At 35.6% G+C, this 21009-nt stretch overlaps 3 protein-coding genes across 3 annotated transcripts in view; 2 read left to right on the forward strand and 1 right to left on the reverse strand.

Annotated features, from left to right (window-relative positions):
- The first annotated feature begins 36 nt into the window (after positions 1-36).
- Positions 37-4110, forward strand: LOC147071592 (ubiquinol-cytochrome c reductase complex assembly factor 2). Its single transcript, XM_085947991.1, has 2 exons — positions 37-234; positions 1332-4110. Exons 1-2 carry the CDS (start codon positions 164-166, stop codon positions 1630-1632), a joined length of 372 nt encoding a protein of 123 aa, XP_085804117.1. The 5' UTR covers positions 37-163; the 3' UTR covers positions 1633-4110.
- On the forward strand, positions 1629-4110 carry LOC147071593 (putative methyltransferase-like protein 15 homolog). The gene has a single exon (XM_085947990.1). The coding sequence runs from the start codon at positions 1629-1631 to the stop codon at positions 2748-2750; it is 1122 nt and encodes a 373-aa protein (XP_085804116.1). The 3' UTR covers positions 2751-4110.
- Positions 4111-6914: 2804 nt separating this feature from the next.
- pug (pug C-1-tetrahydrofolate synthase, cytoplasmic) overlaps positions 6915-21009 on the reverse strand; it is a 39406-nt gene continuing 25311 nt past the window's right edge. Inside the window, exons 9-14 of the mRNA XM_085948177.1 lie at positions 15604-15907; positions 13981-14198; positions 12087-12297; positions 11029-11281; positions 9391-9676; positions 6915-8801 (exon numbers count right to left, since the gene is read on the reverse strand). Of these exons, the coding sequence (XP_085804303.1) occupies positions 8559-8801; positions 9391-9676; positions 11029-11281; positions 12087-12297; positions 13981-14198; positions 15604-15907 (1515 nt within the window). The 3' untranslated portion in view covers positions 6915-8558. The remainder of the gene's footprint in view (positions 8802-9390; positions 9677-11028; positions 11282-12086; positions 12298-13980; positions 14199-15603; positions 15908-21009) is intronic.

The following is a 21009-nucleotide window of genomic DNA, read 5'->3' on the forward strand; positions in this document are numbered from 1 at the left end:
ATTTTCTTGAAAATCGATATGAATAAATATAGCAACACTTGATCTCTTCTATTTTGAGGTTAGGATTGTACATCAGAAGACAGAAATAATTTTAATTTGAAAATTTTTAATCAAGTACTGACAACTTCCTAATATGACGGAATGTCTTCAAGAATAAATAGATATGGGCTCACAGTATAAAAGATTTTTGAAATTATTGGAAAAGTGGCCTCTCGATCCATCAAAAAAGAACAGGTCAGTCTACATTTCTTTAAAATAAAAATATTACGGTTATGTATTTAAAGTAAGTAAGCGGTAAAGTAAGATTTTTCGTCATTTTTTGTTCGTAGAGAACTTTTCTGTCAGTAGTCTACTGTACAAAGTTTTATTTTAATGATTAGGCGATGTGCTCATCATACAGTACCTATCTACCTAAGCGCACCCTGATTGCAAAGTATACTTTCTTCCTTAGCATTGCGACTGTGTATGGTCCGTATAAATCTTGGCCTTCTCCAGATCTATTCAAAGCGGCCTATCCGAGTTCCAGTTTTATTGATTGTCTTAATTTGCATGTTTTCGGCTAGTTCTTCGGTGGGGTTGTGTAAAACTCATCTATCCTGTGTACACATCCTGGCCATCTGATGTAGCCCAATGAGATGATGGTGAATGGGTCCTTATACAACATGTGCAAATGTTGTATTTATTTTTCTATCATGAATGTGGGTAATAGCTCAGTACCTACCTTCTACCGTATTACAGTAGCGAAGGGTGGAGGTAGGCTATTAAGATCCGCCATAAATAGTGCACATTAAACTTTGTTAGTCATACGTATTTGTTTTTATTGAAATAAGACTACAATTCGCAGATGGTATTGGTTAGTTTTTAAAAATCAATCAAACCCTGCCTAAACATAACCATAATAGTTTAGGTATATTTTGGGCGATACGACAAAATTGTGCAGACTTTTTCATTCATACATATTTGTTTTCATTATATTATTACACATATTGTTGGTTATTTTTTTTAAATTCAGCCCTGCCTAAACCAAACTATAATAGAAAAAAATATTCTTCTATCTTTAAAATAGTCAAAGTTATGTATGATTTAATTGCATAATTTTAGATATTTTATAGATAGACGAGTATTTTTGACTTATGGTTTGATTTATGCAGGGTTTGAATTTTAAAAACTAACCAACGCCACCTGTAAATTGTAGTCCTATTTCAATGAAAACAAATACGTATGGCTGACAAAGTTTATAACATAAATATTCATGTTTCGGCCAAAGTCAAATGTGGCATTGAGTTATTATGTATGGTTAATCTTTAATAATGGCTGTCTGTTTTGTCCAGGGACGCCGGTCAGCACGTCAGGGATTGCATAAAGGCTGCGTTCAACTCGGAAAGCGGCTTCACGGGTGATCCCGTTCACTGTGAAAACCAATACACATCTCTAAAGAGGTTGACTGAGAATCATTATTCTAATTTGTACAAACGGAACAACATATTCACCTCAACGGGCTTGACGCAGAAAGAGTGTAACATCGTTTTGTCCACTGATTTTATGAAGTATATGGAAGACGAGAATAGATCCTTCTTGTCGAGGATATTCAGGAAATCCAAAAATCCGTTCCCAGAAAAAAAACCACAATGATTAAACTGCACAGTAGACGTTTTCAAATTTTGTTGCTAAAAGCCGCTAAAGTTAGATGCGTGAAAGTAGACCATGTGAACTATTCGCAAGCACAAATCTCAGACTCAGTAGAAATACCAGAAGCGCCTCATATTCCTGTCATGGTGCGAGAGGTTCTCGAGTACATGAATCCGCGTAGGGGTCAGACTTTCATCGATATGACTTTCGGTGCTGGAGGGCACTCTCGTGCTATTCTCGATACGGTGGAAGACTGCAAAATATTTGCATTGGATCGAGATCCACTGGGGTACGATACCGCTTGCCGATTAGCTGAAGAATATCCGGAGCGCGTGATACCTCTTTTAGGAAAGTTTTCAGAATTACCGAATTTATTGAGAGGGATTAATGTCACTCAAAATTCTATAGATGGTATTTTATTCGATTTCGGTTGCTCGTCGATGCAGTTTGATACGCCGAGTCGAGGATTTTCGATCAGCGCTGACGGGCCGCTGGACATGAGAATGGACGCTCGGAGATTTCCTAACCAGCCGACGGCCATGGACATCTTGGCCAGGGCCTCTGAAGAGGACCTCTGTAGAATATTTAAAATATACGGTGAAGAAAAAAGATATAAGAAAATTGCCAGAGCAATCATCGATTCGAGATATTTACTTCGCAGATTGGAAACGACACACGAGCTGGCGCAACTTGTCGATACGGTTTGCGACGATGAATTGAGATTTGATAAATTGCAACGTCCCACACATGTCGCCACGAAGACCTTTCAGGCGTTACGAATTTGTGTAAACGACGAACTCAACGAAATAAATTTTGGAATGCACGTTGCCCAGAAATATTTAAAAATTGGTGGACGCATAATTACCCTCTCGTTTCATTCTCTGGAAGATACCATTGTCAAAAGGCATCTTTATGGAAACCTAGTAAACGGAGTTGCCAATACGTTGCCGTTGAAATATACAAGCCATTCGACGGTGTTCGAGAAGGATATGGTCGATGATTTACTCGAAAGTTGTTGGCAGTCACTCACAAAGCATGTCGTGACACCTTCTCTCGAAGAAGTCGAAAATAATCCCAGAAGCAGATCAGCTAAACTTCGAGCTGCTGTGAAAGTTAAATAGCTGATCCGATTCATTGTGGAAATTGCATTTTTGTAACACATTTTAATTTATGTAATTGATAAATCCTGTGCAGTTTCAGTCAAAAATAAGACCTTATTAATAACCGACAAAAATTTGTAATTGTTTATGTATTTCTTTGATGTCAGTCTTTGCGGAATATTGAGGAACAATAACCTAGAATAGAACCTCGATTTTACATGCCCAAAATTCACATGTTCTCGCAGTTTCGTTTTAGTTTAGTATATTTAAATTCCCGGTTTAATGCTTTTATTTCCTGCAATTTACATTTAAAATATTCAAAATTCATTTAAAACTACAGTAAAACCTCGTTAATACGAATTCCACGGGACCGAAAATCTAAAAAAAATTCGAATTACGAATTATGAAATATATGGGGGAAAAATATAAAAATTTTGAAATTTTTTGTTTTGTTTTGATTTTCATTAATATTGTTTACGATCATAGATGTGCCTACCAGCCTACCACATTTCCGGTTCCGTGTGTTAATGGGTCATGAAATGTCAGGATTATTTTTATTACCTTAAAATAAGTAATTATTTATGATGTTTTGGAAAAGTCTGTCACAATTTACAATGACTGGCTCATGAAATGAGTACTTTATTACGGTTTATTGAATATTTTTATATGCCGGTACTCTGAAATAATTTCGAATTACAAAATTCGAATTAAAGGTACGGTTTTATACGAAAATAATCTTCAAGGGATTTTTTTTTTGTGAAAATTTCGAATTATGGCGAATTTCGAATTATCCGTGTTCATCCGACATCATTAAAATGGATTCTAGTTTCTCATTCTATTTGCAGTGGTAGAGACATAATGGGATTGTTTAAATTAGTGTTTTTCAAATGTCAGTTCAAAAGAAAATGAACATTCTCGAAAAGAAGTGAAAGAACACGTTGACATAATATGCTCCAAACCATTTTTTATGATTTTTGGTCAAAAAATTAGTTTTTTTTTTGAATCTTGGTACCTGTAATTTACGTTTTACCTTTAATTACGTTCTTCAATAATTTTAAATTGGGGTTTTACTGTAATATGAATATTAATAACCAATTATCCAAGAAGAATAAAATTGAAGATAATCATGACTGAGATTGTACATACATATCCTTAATTTGCTGTAATTTTGTTGTCATTACTTTGAAATTATTGAATTGGCATACAAGTGTCTCGAGTCTATAAGTATTTAATCGTACTCTCCAAAAAGTGATTATTCAAATGAATTGTTTTCTAAGTGTTACTATAGTATTTAGAATTGTAGAAATGATGTATCTAATGAAGAAGTGTTCATAAAAGTATTAAGGTTACAATATCCTGAATAAAAACATTTATGAACGTTTTTCTTGTAATTATTTTATGTACAAAGCAGTGGTTTTCAAACATTGTCATTTCACAGCACACTTAATGCGTAATGATTTTTTCACTGCACCTATAAACACTGACCGTGAAGGTACATATAAATAATTAAATTTATAGAATAATTATCAAAATTCTTCTGTCGTATCCATGCGACAGATGCGCTTAGACCAATGACATTATTAATGGACAACGCACTCAATACAGTAGCTAGCAAATAAATTCGCGCATAGCTTCATTCGCACATGCATAGGTAGACGTCACACAATTTCCATTATGCGATATCACGCATCGGGAATTTATAGCAATATCACCTTACCACCGCGTTAGAACAGTGTTTCTAGTGTCAATGTTCATTTGAGAGAACCCGTTCGAACCGAACCATTCGGCAGACCCGACAAAAAGCATCAGAAATTTATAGCAATATCATATTAATTGTAATGGCGTTAGAATAGATTATGCCATTCGGCAAACCCGACAAAAAAGTGAGTGTCATTTTTTTTTCCGGATGCTTCGTCCATATTAATGTCATTGGCTTAGACACATCCGAACATGCTTTGGCCACCGTAAATGACACAAACACAATCAATAGTGTATAGGCGCACACACAAGTGGGGGTTTTTGGGTCCGGACCCCCCCAGGAATAGAAACAAATACATATTTAGGTGAATGGAATATTATTTCTACCTCATGACTGAGGGTCGTGACCTGGATGATTTGTCTGTCGATCAACCTTCTCAACAGGTTGTCCGCACTTCTTTCAGCATTCTAGGACACATAAAGTATGAGGTCACTCACTGATGAGTTGGCGCAATCAACGTTTACTTTAATATCCTGATGATGCATGTCTAAAAGACCATATGAAGCACCTAGTTTAAAAGCCCCTAAAACGATTTTAGGTAGTTTTGAGAAAGATTAGAAAAACTCTTCTACTAAATCTGTGAACTTGTATTTATTTTTTAGTTCGTTACGTTCTAAAGCAGTGGTTTCCAAACTTTATGTTGCTACGCCTCCCTTTAAAAAAATTCTAATTGTAGCGCCCCCCCCCCTTTATTTCATGAATTAATAATAGACACAAATAGTCAAAAATGTACTAATATAAAAATGAAAATAAACCTTAATTATAAAAATAAATAAGGTTTTACTACTTATATTGTATTAATTTGTTTTTCGTGCGATGGATGTGCTAGTTTATTAGCACAAAGTGCTCTTTTTCTACTAAACGGGATCGATATTTCGATTTCATTGCAGCTAATGCAAAAATCCCGTTTCGCATGATGTTACCAATGGTAGCACTAAGTACTTTACTTACAACTTGCATTACTTTTCTTGACAGAGTATTAAAGATTAAGTATATCAATCATTATATGGGTATTGTATCATATCAGATTGCAACGCAAAACCACATATTTAATAGCCCTGAAACATAGTAGCGCTGCGTCATTTTTTTTACTATTGAGTAAATTTGTGACGTGTGTTAATCTCACTCGCCGGGCCCCTAGGCCCGAGCCCTGTCAACCCCCCCCCCCTCCCTTTGTGGGGGCCATGGATTCCTATATGATCGATGGATTATAACCACACAAACTTTTTAAAATCGAGATTTAAATAATGTGAAAAGTGCATTAGCAAACTATCCAAGAGCTCAGTAAATAGATTTTTGTTTGCTTCAATATATCTGGCGCAGAAATCATTTATAAATGGAAACATGACGAACTTATATTTTTGTAATTTTGATTTCCGAAGCTCCAATTTTTTATGAATGCCTTCACTTTGTCTTTTTAAATCAGTGAATGCATTAGTGGTCCTTGCATTGATTTATTCACTCAATTTTTTTTAATTCCAACAAGTTTAACAACAAAGTTATCGTTCCTAAACAAATTTGCCTCAAATTTCAATATTATGTTTTGACCCTTTTATTTAATTTTTTCACGAGATAGCTAGCGCGCTTCACAATAGTATAGAACTGAGGTATTAAAAATTAGTCTCCATATCTTCAGACTGGTTTGGAAACAACCTTTTATAGGACTTTTTATGCAGTTTATAACTAGCGGCCGTTTTATAAACTATGTATTTGCAAACTGCAAACCTGTGGCTACATTATTGTGTTAAACTTTTCGCGCCTCCCCAGGGAGACGCAAAGAGTATTTTGGCTTTCCATTTTAGGGGTATTTGAAAAGTACACCCAACCATTTTAGCAGGTATGAAATTTACCTCAATTTTTGATCATATGTATTGACGGTTTTTGGCATTTTTTAAAGTTCAATCTGTGGCCATTATATAGGTAACAAAAATATTCATCTAAATACATATCTAACTCAAAAATTTTCAAAAACAGTTTTAGGGGGATTTGAAACTAAGCGCTTCATATAATAACCACTTGTGGATGTGTGATTGGTCGCAATAACTCACAGGTGAATACTCCTAGTTATACCGACTTGCTGAGAAATGAGTGTCTGGGTATGGAGAATGTACCTGGGTAAGTGCAATATTCCGCGGTTGAAGGGACGAGAAGCTATAAGTAGTAAGCGGGGTAAATGTGGAAGTCAGTGGGACTTGGTAATCCCGCTGACTTTAAAATCAATAAAAAAAATACTGGCATCTTTTCAAAATGGACCCCTCCCCAAACGCGTGCATGGTTAGAGCAAGCAGACAGACCATCACAATTTATGCTGTTTCCTTGGCGCCACATTCACAGTTTGAAGGATCATTGGAGTATCCACACTTCTTAAAATTAACACATATTATGTACATACTGTATTTAAAAAAATGTGAACTAATAAGTCTGTATTTTAAAAGTTTGGATGATTTTATTGTTTAACATAACAATATTCTGTCATTACATCACTTGAGTATATTAAGGTAAAGTTGAGAAATAGATTTAAACCTCGTTTACATGTGGCGAGTAGCTAAATATTGTAGCTATAGTTCGACCACTGTTGGATATATGGAGAAGTTTGCATATCAATCGAAATACATGTTTATTTTATCTTTAGTTCGAATGAACAACATACAATACTATGTTTGCTTCAATTTTGTGTACTGGCAGATGCCACATGCGTTTCAGAAATCTATCTTTATTTTCTGGCGACACCACTTATTATCTCTACATCTGGTCACATGTAAACAAAGTCTTTAAATATCAATAATAATTGAGGTGCTGAGGATTAAACAAGTACATTTGACATATCGTTAAAAATGGATTACGAGAAGTTTTCACATCACATATTAGTATTTATTTATTTATTTAAAAAAGACATGTTGAGTACATAACAAATTATTAATTCAGGACGTTCACAGCATGACATTTACACATATAACATAGCTACTTTCAATGCATAGTTTTGTATAAGGGTTTGCTAACATTGGATTATACTATCGGTGAATGGTGTTATTTTCACAGCAATGTATATAATTTAAATGTTTTGTCCTGACTTGGGTTTCCATCAAATACTAAAATCTGGAAAAATGATAATGGATCATTTGACAACAATACATCATTTACAGAATATTGAAAACGGTTACGTAGAATTTACAATCAGATGTTTATTTTCATATTGAAATAGACAACTTGGTCACAAGTAGAGTTGGGTATTTCCCGAGAAAATCTCAATCTCGAGATTCGGGATTTCCCGAAGTGATGAAATTTTGAATTCTCGAGGTTCGGGATTTCCAGAAAAGAATTCTCGGGAATTTTCGAGAAATCGGGAAATTTAAAAAAAAACCTGTAATAATCCTAAAAACAGACAAATTCCAAAAAAATATGATTTTTTTTATTTATGTAAGACAAATAAAATAGAAGTAGGAAAACAAAAATAATTCAAAACATTACCTGCTTATTAAAATGGAATTTCAAAAAACACAGATTGTCAATCGCTGCGTCTGACAATCGCGTACGCTTTTGAGACATAAAATTCTTTATTGCGCTCATTTTGAGTCGACGTTGGCTTAATTGTGGTGATCAGTCTTTGAATGTTTTGTGTTTTCTGTCAAATTTTTTCATATAGAAAATCGTTTTTTCAATTAATATTTGATAATAAAGAAATCCCGAATCCCGAGAAAAGATTCTCGAGATCCAGGATTGAAAATCTCGAAACCCAACTCTAGTCACAAGTGCACTTGTATTTTTGGTTAATCCTCAGTACCACAATATTGAGTCCCTTTCCGAAAACGTAGCTTTATCCTGAAAACTTTGTTTTGAGATAATAGCAATTACACATGTCAGTTCAAAAATCATGTAATATGGGTCAACACTACAATACTTCTTTCTAGTTGTCAAGATTAAATAATATTTTTTGGCCTGGTATGTAAACAATTAATGTATGATGTGTCATTTGAACTAATTTACAAAAAACTTTCATTATCTTGATAGTGCCCTTTTTTCGAAGAAGGGCTCAATTATTCCAGTCATTTTATTGAAATTGCTTTCGAAAACTAAAATAGTCCTTCAATCTCGCCGGTCTCAGTGTTCAAGTCCATATCAAAAATACTGGGTCTTGTTGGAAGTCCAGGCATCTTGGAAATATCACCGACGATTGGCACAACGAATCCCGCACCCACCGATACAAAGACATCGTTCACTGTCAGAGTGAAATCTGTCGGTGCCCCCTTAATGGCAGCGTCTCCAGTTAGCGACATAGATGTTTTGGCCATGCATATTGGCAGTTGATCGTAACCCTAGAACAGATAGGGTAAGTATGTTAATATGGTCAACATTATTCATTAGTCGCTAAATAATCTGTAATCCACGCATGAAATGTTCAAATGCTACAAACTAACTAAACTATTGAGTTGACAACCTCTGTGCTAGTCGAAGCGTGTCTGACAAGAATCTGACAGAATTCTCACAGAGCGATGTGTAAGTTGTAGTTCCGACAAATCCGGTATTCTAATTTCTAATTCAATCAAAAAACGAAGCAGTCGTATAAATTTTTGAATATACACATACCTAACTATAGTTTTTTTCTCATTTTTATTTTATTGATATTTTGAAAGGAACTTTTGAAATCCCATTTAACATGACTTTTAAAAAATCCTCTGAAGATATAACTGATAACTCGACAAAAATTTGTTTAATTCATTAAACAAACTTTATGGAAAATAGTGTCTTGAATAGTAAGTGCGCTCCATGGCCATGTAGTTGGGAGAGCCCATCTCTGAAACCATGTTTGCGGGTTCAATCCCATGATCTTAGCCGATTTTTGGCCGGGACAGTATAAATAAAGTACAGAGAATTTGAGGAAACGCAACACATTATTCTACGTACTTGTCTAGTATATTCGTGTATTTTTTTCGAAGCCATTTCTGTATATTCCACTTTTCCCGCTCCGTACATCTTGGCAGCGATGCAGCTAATCTTCTCCTCGAGTGGAATATTCAGCGGGTAGAGCAATCTGAACTGCGAAGGTTTCTCACACGCCTTGATCACGGCATCAGCCAACTCTATGGCCCCCGAACCACCTAGTCCCCAGTGCCTGCAAAGGACTGCATCAAATGCACCGTTCGCCACGGCAAATGATTTTACCATGTCGATTTCTTCAATAGTGTCATTGCTGAAAGTGAAAATTATACTGTTATTTGTATATGTCGTAATCAGCAACATCAACTCAATGTGGGTCTTGGTTTCCTCCAGGAAGTGTCACCTCCACTCCAGCGTACCCACTTCAAATCATAATATCATAAACACAGGCAGTGTCCTAATCCAACTCGACGATTGCCTCAATAATGTTGGATTTAGACTCAGGCATTGCACGATGCGCTATGACAATACTGTCAGTTATATTTTGCTTTTATTCATTATTTTAGCCCCCTGATTTTATTCATTATTTTAACAAACAACATCCTTTATGGTGTTAACTGTCAATTCTTGGTGGAAATGCATTGAATTAATTAAAATAAAACACAATAATATGTAGTACAGTAGGCGCTCGGTAATCCGGCACCCATATTTTTTCACCTATGCTGGATTGTTGGAAATGCCGGATATCTATAGGAAATAATAAATAATCTGTCAAGGTCGGGCACCGAACTGCCGAGCGAACGGCTCTCCGCTCTGTAATCCGGCAGTTTAATGTGAAACGTGCCGGATTACAGAGCAGGAGAGCTGAGTTGCAAAATGCCGGACTATTGGACGTGCCAGATTACCGACCGCCTACTGTATGTACTAATTCCAATTATTTTAATATTTGTCAGGACCGGTTTTGTCCGCTTCAAAGAGACATTGTCAATATTGTATTCAATTTTAATTAAGACAATAATAATATTATGAAATAAAACTGATATGCGAGTAAATACAATGAAAAAATTGTTACGCTTAATTCAGACCAAGCTACAAAGGCCCATGTTTTTTATGTTCCGCTGCAGATAGAAAATATATACTTCATTACTAAACATTGTAGTTGTGACACTGTGGTAGATTTATGTAGATCTTTGAAAAAATTAATATTATGAACCATTTATTACAAGGTGGAACTTCAACTTTACATAATATATTATTATATATTATGGTAGTATCGACAGATTGTTAGCAGGTGTGGACAGGCGTTGGTATTAAACAATTATTATGTTTGTAAAGCACGACAAACATTTATTGTATTCCTTACGAACATTTGTATTAGGACAGATGTTTAGATGTTTACAGACATTTGTATAATTTGTTAATGCAAATGAATCTTGGTCTGCATTAGGCATTAACAATTGTCCTAATATAATCTCCAGTAGTTTGCGATGACAACATAATATATTATGAACCAATCGAAACCAATTCGTTTTGACAATCATATGGGTACCTGAATTGCGGTATTAAGGTTGGCGATGGCTCACATCTATTGACATAAGCCTTCAAGTTTGCTCGTGAATTATAGGATGACTAACTCTTCCTTTTGCGGTACTATTGGTCACTTACAGATGAGTGTTGATTGCCACGACAACGGGGATGTTGAAGGCTTGTCCGTTTTGAATGTGCTTCTGCAAGTTGCAGAGGCCTTTCTCCAGGAGGCTGAGGTTTTGTTTGGTGTAGTCAGAGTGCAGGGGGGTTCCGGACATTACTGGTGGCCCTCCGCCGTGCATCTTCAGAGCCCTGATAGTGCACACGAGCACCGTGCAGTGAGGAGTGCTCTGACTTGATCGGCATTTAATGTTGAAGAACTTCTCCATACCTGCAAAGAGCAGTCATTAGAACCTCAAAAAACTCATGTATTGGATGAAATTCTAGAAAAAAAGTAAAGCAAATGGGACCCATCTCACTATGTTTTGGTTTCTATAAACCAAAACATAGTGAGTTCGGAGTGAGGACCAGCGGATAGTTCAAAAGTTATCTGAGGTTTTCCAAATAGCGTATTTTCAATAATAAGAATTGTGTGTATTCAGCAGGGCTTTGAACCGTTATTTTTTTTCGTTCCGGTGAAAGTAAAAAATATATAAAAATAATGGTTCCGGTTATCGTTCCTAAAAAATAACGGTTTTCCCGGTTTTCGGTTCAGCTCCGAGTGATTAATTATTAAATGTTTTTATTTGTATTAAAAATTTATTTTCTACCGTAATTTAGAATATTTTACGGTACTTGTATGATAGCCCGATGCCACGCTCCAAAACCAATAGTTATGCTGCACCGCACGGCCGTAGCCATAAATTTAAAAAATACTACAACAACTGAAGTGGGGAGTAAGACCATGTAAGCACGCATGTTTGAAAGTATATCGAACCGAAAAAAACGATTTTTCTCCGGTTCGGTTCCGGTTTTCGTTCCGACAAAAATAAGGGTTTTTGGTTCTGTTCTGGTATTCAGTATTGAGTAAAAAAGTAGTAGTTTAATTCAATGATTGTTTGTTGCAAACAATACAGCTGAGATCGGAAATTAAAATATTGTCGATGGAATTTATTTCCAGTAACACATCCTGGCTCCAGATGGCATGTCAAAGATTTAGTTAAATTATTACAAAGAAGTATTTATTTAGATTTTACCTATGTCAGATCCGAACCCTGCCTCTGTGGCAACATATCCATTTTCTTTGGCGAGTTTCAAAGCAATTTTGTCGGCCAATACCGATGAGCAGCCATGTGCGATGTTGGCAAAAGGTCCAGTGTGTACCAGCACCGGAGTTCCCTCCAATGTTTGCATCAGCGTCGGCTCGATGGCATCCTTTAAAAGGATCATCATTGCTCCAGTGACACCCTGTAATATTAATGACATTATTAGTGTCTCTATAGCAGTGAAATCAAAGAGATTTGTGTCTCTCCATTCAACTATACAGTCCTCGTAGTCTATAAGGCTCTGGTCTTTCGACCGGGGGCTCCGCGTTCGATTCTCAGTGAGATATCAATATATTTATGTGATTTTCTCAAAGTCTGTGTATTTGTGATTGTTTCACTTTTATTACTGATTACTACTGTTTCACTACTGAGCCTCATAGTCTGTTGTAGTGCTAAAAAGAATATATAATAATATAATTATTTATAATTGAATCATGTCATCATGCATAAACATAATATCAGTGGCGGCTCGACGACTTTCTAGATGGTGAGGTTTAGCCATTAATTATTAAATATAGATACCTACCTACTTTCTCATATTATACATTATATACCAAGCTACTTATAATAATATGATTTTATTAATGAGGAAATGAGTAATTTTTCAGAATAAATAATGTGATTATCTGAGTCGTTACTTAATCGCATCTAAAAAGCTTGCTTAAAATATTAACATAATTAATGATAGTCATTATTAAAGTCTTACCATTATCAGTTTTGAACAACTACATACAACGGGCATTCTTACTCACCTAGGGGTTATTTCATTCCCTCCCCAGTATGCGTATACTAACGCTAATGCATTCACATTATTTGTAGAACGACATTTTTGTATCTGTATATACTTAAATAAAATTACGACGGGTTTATATGGATAAAATAAATTAAATAGTTGATTTGGTACTGTTCGGTTATCAGGAATACAGCGGAAAACACATTTTGAAAATACTCGATATACTGGATTATTTGTTAGTTTGGGTTAGTTTAGGTTAGGTTAGGTTAGGTTGGGTTGGGTTAGGTTAGGTTAGGTTTGGTTAGGTTAACCTAACAAATAATCCAGTTTATCGGCTTTTTTCAAAATGTGTTTTCCGTTGTATTCCTGATAACCGAACAGTACCGTTGATTTAATCATGTATTATGATAATTATAAAAATATCGGACGTGCATTTTTGACATGATAACTATGTGGGGATGGTCTCTATGAACACTTAAGGTAGAGCCGCCCCTGCATAATATATAATAATATAATTTTATGGCGATAGGTAAAAATTTTTGTTCAAAACGAAAAAGGCATTAGGTAACAAAATCACACAACTAGTCATACAACAGTTCACAGTAGAACCGGCAAGGCATCAATCTACATAATAGCTTCTGGTTTGCCTTGGGTATGTCTGAAACTCTTCCAGGGAAGGCATACATGTAGCACGACTCCGCGATGTGCTCTGTGGTCTGAATCTCATCAAAGTCGCAAAATGAGGACTATTTCAAGCCCCACATATGCATCATATAAGCACACCTGAGTAATGCCCACACTGGATTCGGTTCACACACATATTTGTGTGGAAGCCTAAAGCCAGGAGGCTCGTTGAGCGGATTTAGAATTAGACAGATCTGATGCTAGACAGTCATGTTGCCAGGCATCCACCTGCTCGCTCTTAGTCTGAAGCAGCTCTTCTTCTGCACTACAGAAAGAATACGAGTGAAAACATAATCAGAAATATGGACATGGATTCAAAAAAGTCACATGTACATTTTTTACAATTTTATGAGATGTGTATTTAACAAATGAGTAGAAATAGTGGAATGTTTAATAATATGTACTTACTAAGTCATCAGCAGTGATGGGGTTGCCTTTTTTATCAAAAGCTACGACCATCTTTGACAGTCGGAGCTTCATGTCTTCCAAATCGTTTGCAAGAGCCAGTATTGCCATAATTTCACTGGCCACAGATATCGCAAACGATGTCTCCCTCGTGAAACCTTTCTCTGTCGGCGACTGGCCAATTGTAATCTTTCTGAGATATCTATCATTCAAATCGAGAACTGAGAAGAAAAGAGAATATGTAAAATGAATAAGAAGATGGCAGACTTGGTCAGCAATCAGCTATCTCATGCTTGCTTATCAAAACACCTCGTAATCGTTTAACATTGCGATTAACTGCTTTCTCAATATTAACCTAGATAAATGGTGGCTCGTGTAAGATATTGATTGCTTTTATATAAATAGCGAAGGGCGATTGATAAGAGACACAGTCAACTCTCACTCGACCACGGTCACTCATTTGTTCCCAGTGTCTCGGTTATATTATCATCTCGGTACATCACCAGTCAGTTCAATAATATAGTCAATCTCATCAGTACTTCCGTTCCCGCGATTATAACATTACTCTGTCATCTTTATCATTGTATTTATTTATTTTTGTATCGATAAATAAACTCTCTCCTCGAGTTATCGAAGTAACTCCGACCTTATCTCCACACCTCATTTCCCTTCAAATGTTATAAATTTACTTGTGCAATATATTTATCCTGGTAACTCTGAGAGGTTGCGACCTATAAATACCAGGTTTGAGGAACGTATGGGATCTTTTAAAACAGAAAAACTGATATTCAGGTTGCCAAGCATTTCGATACACCAGTTCAATAGGGGAACAACTCAAAATTTAAAGGTTTTGAGTTAAGAATGCCATTTGATGTGGAAAGGTCTTCTCTTTATAATTCAGCAAAAAAAAAAAATTAAAAATTTCTTCAATGTGTCATAAAATCGAATAATCCTTTCTAAGATTAATCAGTAATTCCATTATATAATCAAATTTATTTGTTAATTCGTTATTAAAATGTACAATTTCATTGTGCATTGATGAATTCCACTAAATCAAATACAAAAAAATATACACTTTCATCGAAATCAAGGCTTTAAAATTAAAATAAGAATTACTGCAAAAAATTCGAACGCCATTATCTCGGAACAAGGTTTTATGAGTTGTTCCCCTATTGAACTGGTGTAACGATTTGATTGAAAACTCACACTGAACTAAAAGTCATTCATCATTCATCAGTCAATCATTCTTGTAACATTTTATCTGTCTCTTGTCTCATGATATTCCTATGGCAGTAATACCGATAATTTGTGGCTCAGTATTTCATAATTATTCAAACAGATGTCACTGTGTGTTTAATTCTTTAGATTATGCAAATCAATCGACAGTGGCTAGTAATTTGAGTTTAAAGTCAGATGAGATAACTCGCGAAATTTTTATGTGCGGCCTGTTATTCACGGCTTCATAGAGCAAGATAACTCGCTAAAGGCATAGGATCGGTTAAGCAGAGATAAATTGTTTAATTTTGTAGCATTGAAAATGGTGTTACAAACTAAATAGCTAGCCACTAATGAGGGGGTTGATGAGGCCATTGAAGGAAGAAGAAGATAAAAGATTCAATTGTGTACCTCTGGTCCATAGAATATTGTTTGGATCAATGTCAAGTCTGGAGAAGGCAGTTATCTCCTCAGGCGTTAATGAGTCAGGGTCTGTTTTGTCAATCTTCAGTCTGTTTAGGCGGCGAATTTGAATTTTTGAAAACGTTCTTTTCCCTTTGATTTTCGGAACCAGCCTGTCGTAGAGTGCCTGGTCCTTCTGAGTTAGCTCGTGAAACATTCTTGCATCCATTTGCGCCGCGAGGAGATTGTTGGCGGCAGTTACCGCATGGATGTCACCGGTGAGATGAAGATTGAAGTCTTCCATCGGAATGACCTGGATTGTAATATTATTATGAGAGATTGTTTGAATTTTAGTCAAAATTATTGTTTGAAAAGTTACTGATGGTTACATCACAAACCAACATGACGACATTAATCAATTAAAAGATACCGATGCTAAATGCCACTCATTATAACATATATTTTTTCAGTTTTTTGTCACTTAATCATAAAAAGGTCCGCCATTCTTGCACTATATAAATGAATATGCAGCTAATTTAAACACCAAACCATGAGTCCAAGTCTCCAGTTATACGAGAAGTAGACAACAAGTTTAGCGTGACAGAACAACTCAAATATAAAAACGTTACCTAGAACGAATAAATCATAAAACACTAATACGATTCATTGAAAATTTACCACCGCAGACAAATTGATCCTAGACGAAAAATAATGGGTTTTTTACGATACTTTTGTTTACTTCATGGTTGCCGCATTATTTAAAGATTAATAAAATGAATAAAACACTCCAATCTGATACTTTATTAAACGTTAATTATTTTAGAATAAAGTGACCAATTACACAGTTATGAAAGTGGTGTTATAATACGAGGGTGGGTCAATAATTCCTTAGAAAAAAGCATTAAAACAGTTTTTATTTTTGTATTTTTTTTTTATTTCTCAACATAATCTCCTTGGAGCTCAATACACTTGGTTAGACGTTTCTCAATTTTTTTTAAACCGTCAGAAAAATAAGTTTTCGGAAGGTCCTCAAAATAAGCATTTGTCCGATCGATGACTTCTTCATTTGAAAAAAAACGTTGTCCACTTAGCCATTTTTTTAAGTTTGGGAAAAGGAAAAAGTCACTGGGGGCTAAATCTGGCGAATACGGTGGGTGGTCGACCAATTCGAACTTCAATTCTTCAATTTTAGCCATTGATCGTAAACAAGTGTGAACACGGGCATTGTCCTGATGAAAGAGGATTTTTTTCCTGTTTAAATGAGGCCGTTTTTCTTCAATTTTGTTTTTTAGCTGGTCCAATAAAGATGCATAATAATCCCCTGTTATTGTTTTTCCTTTTTCCAAATAGTCAACGAAAATAATTCCACGTGCATCCCAAAATACAGTAGCCATAACCTTACCAGCTGATTTTACGGTTTTCGCCTTCTTTGGACATGGTTCGCCTTTCGCAATCCACTGCTTTGACTGTTCTTTCGTCTCGGGAGTATAGTGGTGTATCCATGTTTTATCTACAGTCACAAAGCGACGAAAAAATTCATCCGGATTGCGTTGCATGAGCGACAACAGGGCTTTAGAGGCCACCACCCTATTGCGTTTATTGTCGACTGTGAGCAAACGCGGCACCCATCTTGCAGAAATTTTTTTCATGCCCAATTTGTCATGTAAAATAGAAATGACGCTACCTTTTGAGATCCCTGTAACCTCAATTATCTCACTCAACTTTAATCTTCGGTCACTTAACACCATATCGTGGATTTTATTGATCATTTCTGGTGTAGTCACCTCTACAGGACGTCCTGAGCGTGGTTCATCCTTTGTTGATGTACGACCACGTTTAAATTCATTTAACCAGTTATAAATAGTTGCAAGTGAAGGAGCAGATATGCCGTGAACTAAATCCAACTCATTTTTTATTTCCTTTGCTGTTAACCCTTTTATATTAAAATGTTTAATAACAGCTCTAAACTCAATTTTCTCCATTTTCCATTTTTCCATTTTTCCATTTTCCACAAGCAAATTTTTTTTTTAAATGTACGAGAAACACACAACAACCCGACCAATCTGATTGAAACTTCGCAGCATACTGAATCGGTAGTGCCGCTGCATGAAAACAAACCGCTTACAGTACTAGTCGTGCCACCTGTCGGCTTTTCTAAGGACTTATTGACCCACCCTCGTATTATAACTAGTGATTATTAATAAAATTATGTTCAATAAACTTTAAATATTACGACTGCAAATTACTGTACGCACAGACTTTTGTACTTTTGTAGTAACATATTTTTACAGTTTCACTTCAGTCTAGAGCAGGGGTAGTCAACCTTTTTATACCCACCGCCCACTTTTATATCTCTGTTAGTAGTGAAATGTTCTAACTGTCCACCGGTTCCACAGTAATGGTGATTTATAAAATAGGGAAATAACTTTACTTTATAAAATTTATTTACGCAATATTTGCTGTTAAAGGATTTTTCATCCAGTCATACACCTTCAATTTCAGGTATTTATCCTGATGCATTACAGTTGAGATAAATTCTTTTATAGAGGGTATTATTGAAGTTTCTCTAATGCTTTGCTTCAATAGTTTATCCTTGTCACGGGGAATTTTATGAAAACATAATGAAAATGTTTTTAAAACCCCTACCGCCCACCATGAAAGCTGGAACGCCCACTAGTGGGCGGTAGGGACCAGGTTGACTATCTCTGGTCTAGAGGTTTGCTCCAATATTTTTTATTTGAAATAGTATTAAAAATGGAACAGTTTTTATGATTGACTAGCTTTTGTTTTATGATGCCACCAGTGACGTCCCGTGGGGGTAGGCAGATTGAGCGTCGCTTGGGGGCGGCAGATACTCGAAGGGCGGCAAATCGAGGAGAATCATTTGGTATTATATAGAAATAGCTACCTAAACTTAGTTATATTATAACCAGAGCTTTGGAGATGTTTTGTTCCGGATGCTTTTTTTTTATTATTATCCAGTCGGTACTCGCAGCGATTTTAGTATGATGTCACCACGCTCAGCTAGAGATTTTTTTATTTTATTTTTGACTGCTCGGTTTCGTATACAAATGCTAATAAACTTGGCGCCTATACACATTATGAATATTTTTATAAATGTAAAACATCACAAACGAATAATAAATCAGTCATAATAATATAATGTCATTTAATCAGATTAAAGAGTTCCTTTCATAACAGTGGTAGGTATACTGCGCAAAAACCAATAATTATGTCGCGCCATGGTTATTAAAAGAAAATAATATTATATACGAGTATTATATCAACGTTGGTAACGAAACAAGGAGAATTTATGGTAGAGATTTATAGGTAGGTAGGTACATACCGTATTTTTTAATTTATCCAAATATTTTTGCCAGTCATTCGCGAGATTTAAAAGTTGCCGGATGTACCTATTGCAAATAGATACCTATTCATAATGATTATTAATCCTTATTGACATTTAACATAATCAATTAGTATTCGTGCATATAATAGGTATTTACGTTAAGTACCATCTAATTGTATTAAAAATGTACCATATTTATCGTGCTGTGAATACAATACTGTGCAATACCTTCTTTTAAGTCGTTTTTTTGTAAACATATTTTTTGCTGATAATAGTGTGGATTTGTAGTTTATTTCAATCATCAACGGTTGAATGTTGAGACCATTAATTAATAGTGTATTTATGATTAAATTTAGGTTTATATTAAAAAAATAATGAGGAAAATTATTTTGTTTACATGTTGTAGGGTACAATAATAGCATAGAAAAAATGGTGTGAAAATAATACATCTGCGTAGGTATTACTAAATGATACAAACCAAATGTGTCAGACATAGGTATTAACCAAATGGCATCTCAGACTCTGGTGATTTGGGTAAGTGTCTAACTAATATTATATTTATTCGCTTATTTATTTATTGATATCTAAATTTAATTTTGTATGTTTCAGCTTAGTGGTAGGTGTATATTTTATTAGTAATGTATCCAAACCATGGCCCCCAGAAGGGGGGGGGGGGGGCTGACAGGGCTCTAACCTGGGGCTCGGGCTCGATAAGTGAGATAAACACTTATCACAAATTTGCTCTAATAGCAAAAAATTCGCCTGCGGCGCTATTTTCCTTCAATATCGATATTATTTAAAATTATATGGTTACACAATACAATATATAATTGTGTAGCGATACTCAAAAACTCCACAATTCAAGTGTATGTATTAAAATATACAAAAAAACACTAAATATACACATCAATTTTAACGCGTACACCATTTGGAAAACATTACTGTAGAGCGTCACACTGCTTTTATCCTTAGCGATAGGTAGGGGGGGGCAAAAATCCTAACATGGGGCCTGCTTCATGATGAGGGGGCCATGCTTCATACAACACATTTCTTAGATATTGGAGTAATGAAAGGATGATAAAAAAATGGGGCGGCATTTTGACGCTGCCTAGGGGCGGCATTTTGTCTAGGGACGTCACTGGATGCCACAATAAGTTGACAGTTGGGTTGATGTTGATATTTTGACTCTATGGAATAAATTGGTTGCCAGATTGGGAAAACAATTCTGAATTCAGATTAAGTTAATAACTCGTTTACACGTGCATGGATTTACTGGTATGGATGAAAAAATTATAGCGGCTTCTGAATATTTACGCGATACTTGCAACTTGTGTGACTTATACGCAGTAGAATGATAGTGGTGAATCTACCGGAAAACATGTGAGCTACACAACGCAGAACATTTTAATGTTTACTGATTTTCACAACCTGTCCGAATCTGTCCAATAGCACTACACAAGGACAACAAATGTGTTTACATACATTTCAAGAATGAGATTGACGAGACAGTTATTGTCGTGATAGTTTGATTCATATGCTATTTTTGCCAGTAAATCGATGTACAGACGCTATTATAGCAACTGTACACGTGCATGGATTTACTGGCAGCAATAGTGTGTATTTTAAACAATCATGACAATAACTGTATACACGTAAAAGTCCTCTCTCCAATCTCATTCTTCAAGAGTGAGCGAGATGCGATGTTGTCATTTTATGGTAGTGAGATCCCCGGGGTTCCAGCGGCTAGCTCAGGTGTCCATCGAACCCCGGATTCACAAAAAAAGAGAATATATAAACGGTTGGAGTATAAATAAAACTCGGTCTTTCGTGCTCGTAACGTGGTCTTCTTATATTTTCTTAATTTTTAGTTTTACAAATTATATTTGGGATTTTTACAGTTGTAGTCGTCAGGTCCGTACCTATCGGAAAGGGGACGCTTACTAATTACTTTTTTTCTTTTTCAAACTTCGCGTACCCACGCCATTCCAGCAAAAAGGACTCTCGTGATTGGCCAAATTTTATCGTGTGATCTTTGATTCGGCGAATCACGAGCCTGACCCTGGCGC

Source organism: Rhyacophila brunnea, unplaced genomic scaffold, assembly GCF_057557595.1.
Source record: "Rhyacophila brunnea isolate RB1 unplaced genomic scaffold, BYU_Rbru_1.0 scaffold_20, whole genome shotgun sequence".
Classification (NCBI taxonomy): domain Eukaryota; kingdom Metazoa; phylum Arthropoda; class Insecta; order Trichoptera; family Rhyacophilidae; genus Rhyacophila; species Rhyacophila brunnea.

Excerpts from the sequence above, each read along its gene's own strand:
- LOC147071592 (XM_085947991.1), top strand. The coding sequence starts at position 164 with ATGGGCTCACAGTATAAAAGATTTTTGAAATTATTGGAAAAGTGGCCT. Across the intron at positions 235-1,331 it reads GATCCATCAAAAAAGAACAG|GGACGCCGGTCAGCACGTCA; the intron begins GTCAGTCTACAT and ends TGTTTTGTCCAG.
- LOC147071593 (XM_085947990.1), top strand. The coding sequence starts at position 1,629 with ATGATTAAACTGCACAGTAGACGTTTTCAAATTTTGTTGCTAAAAGCC.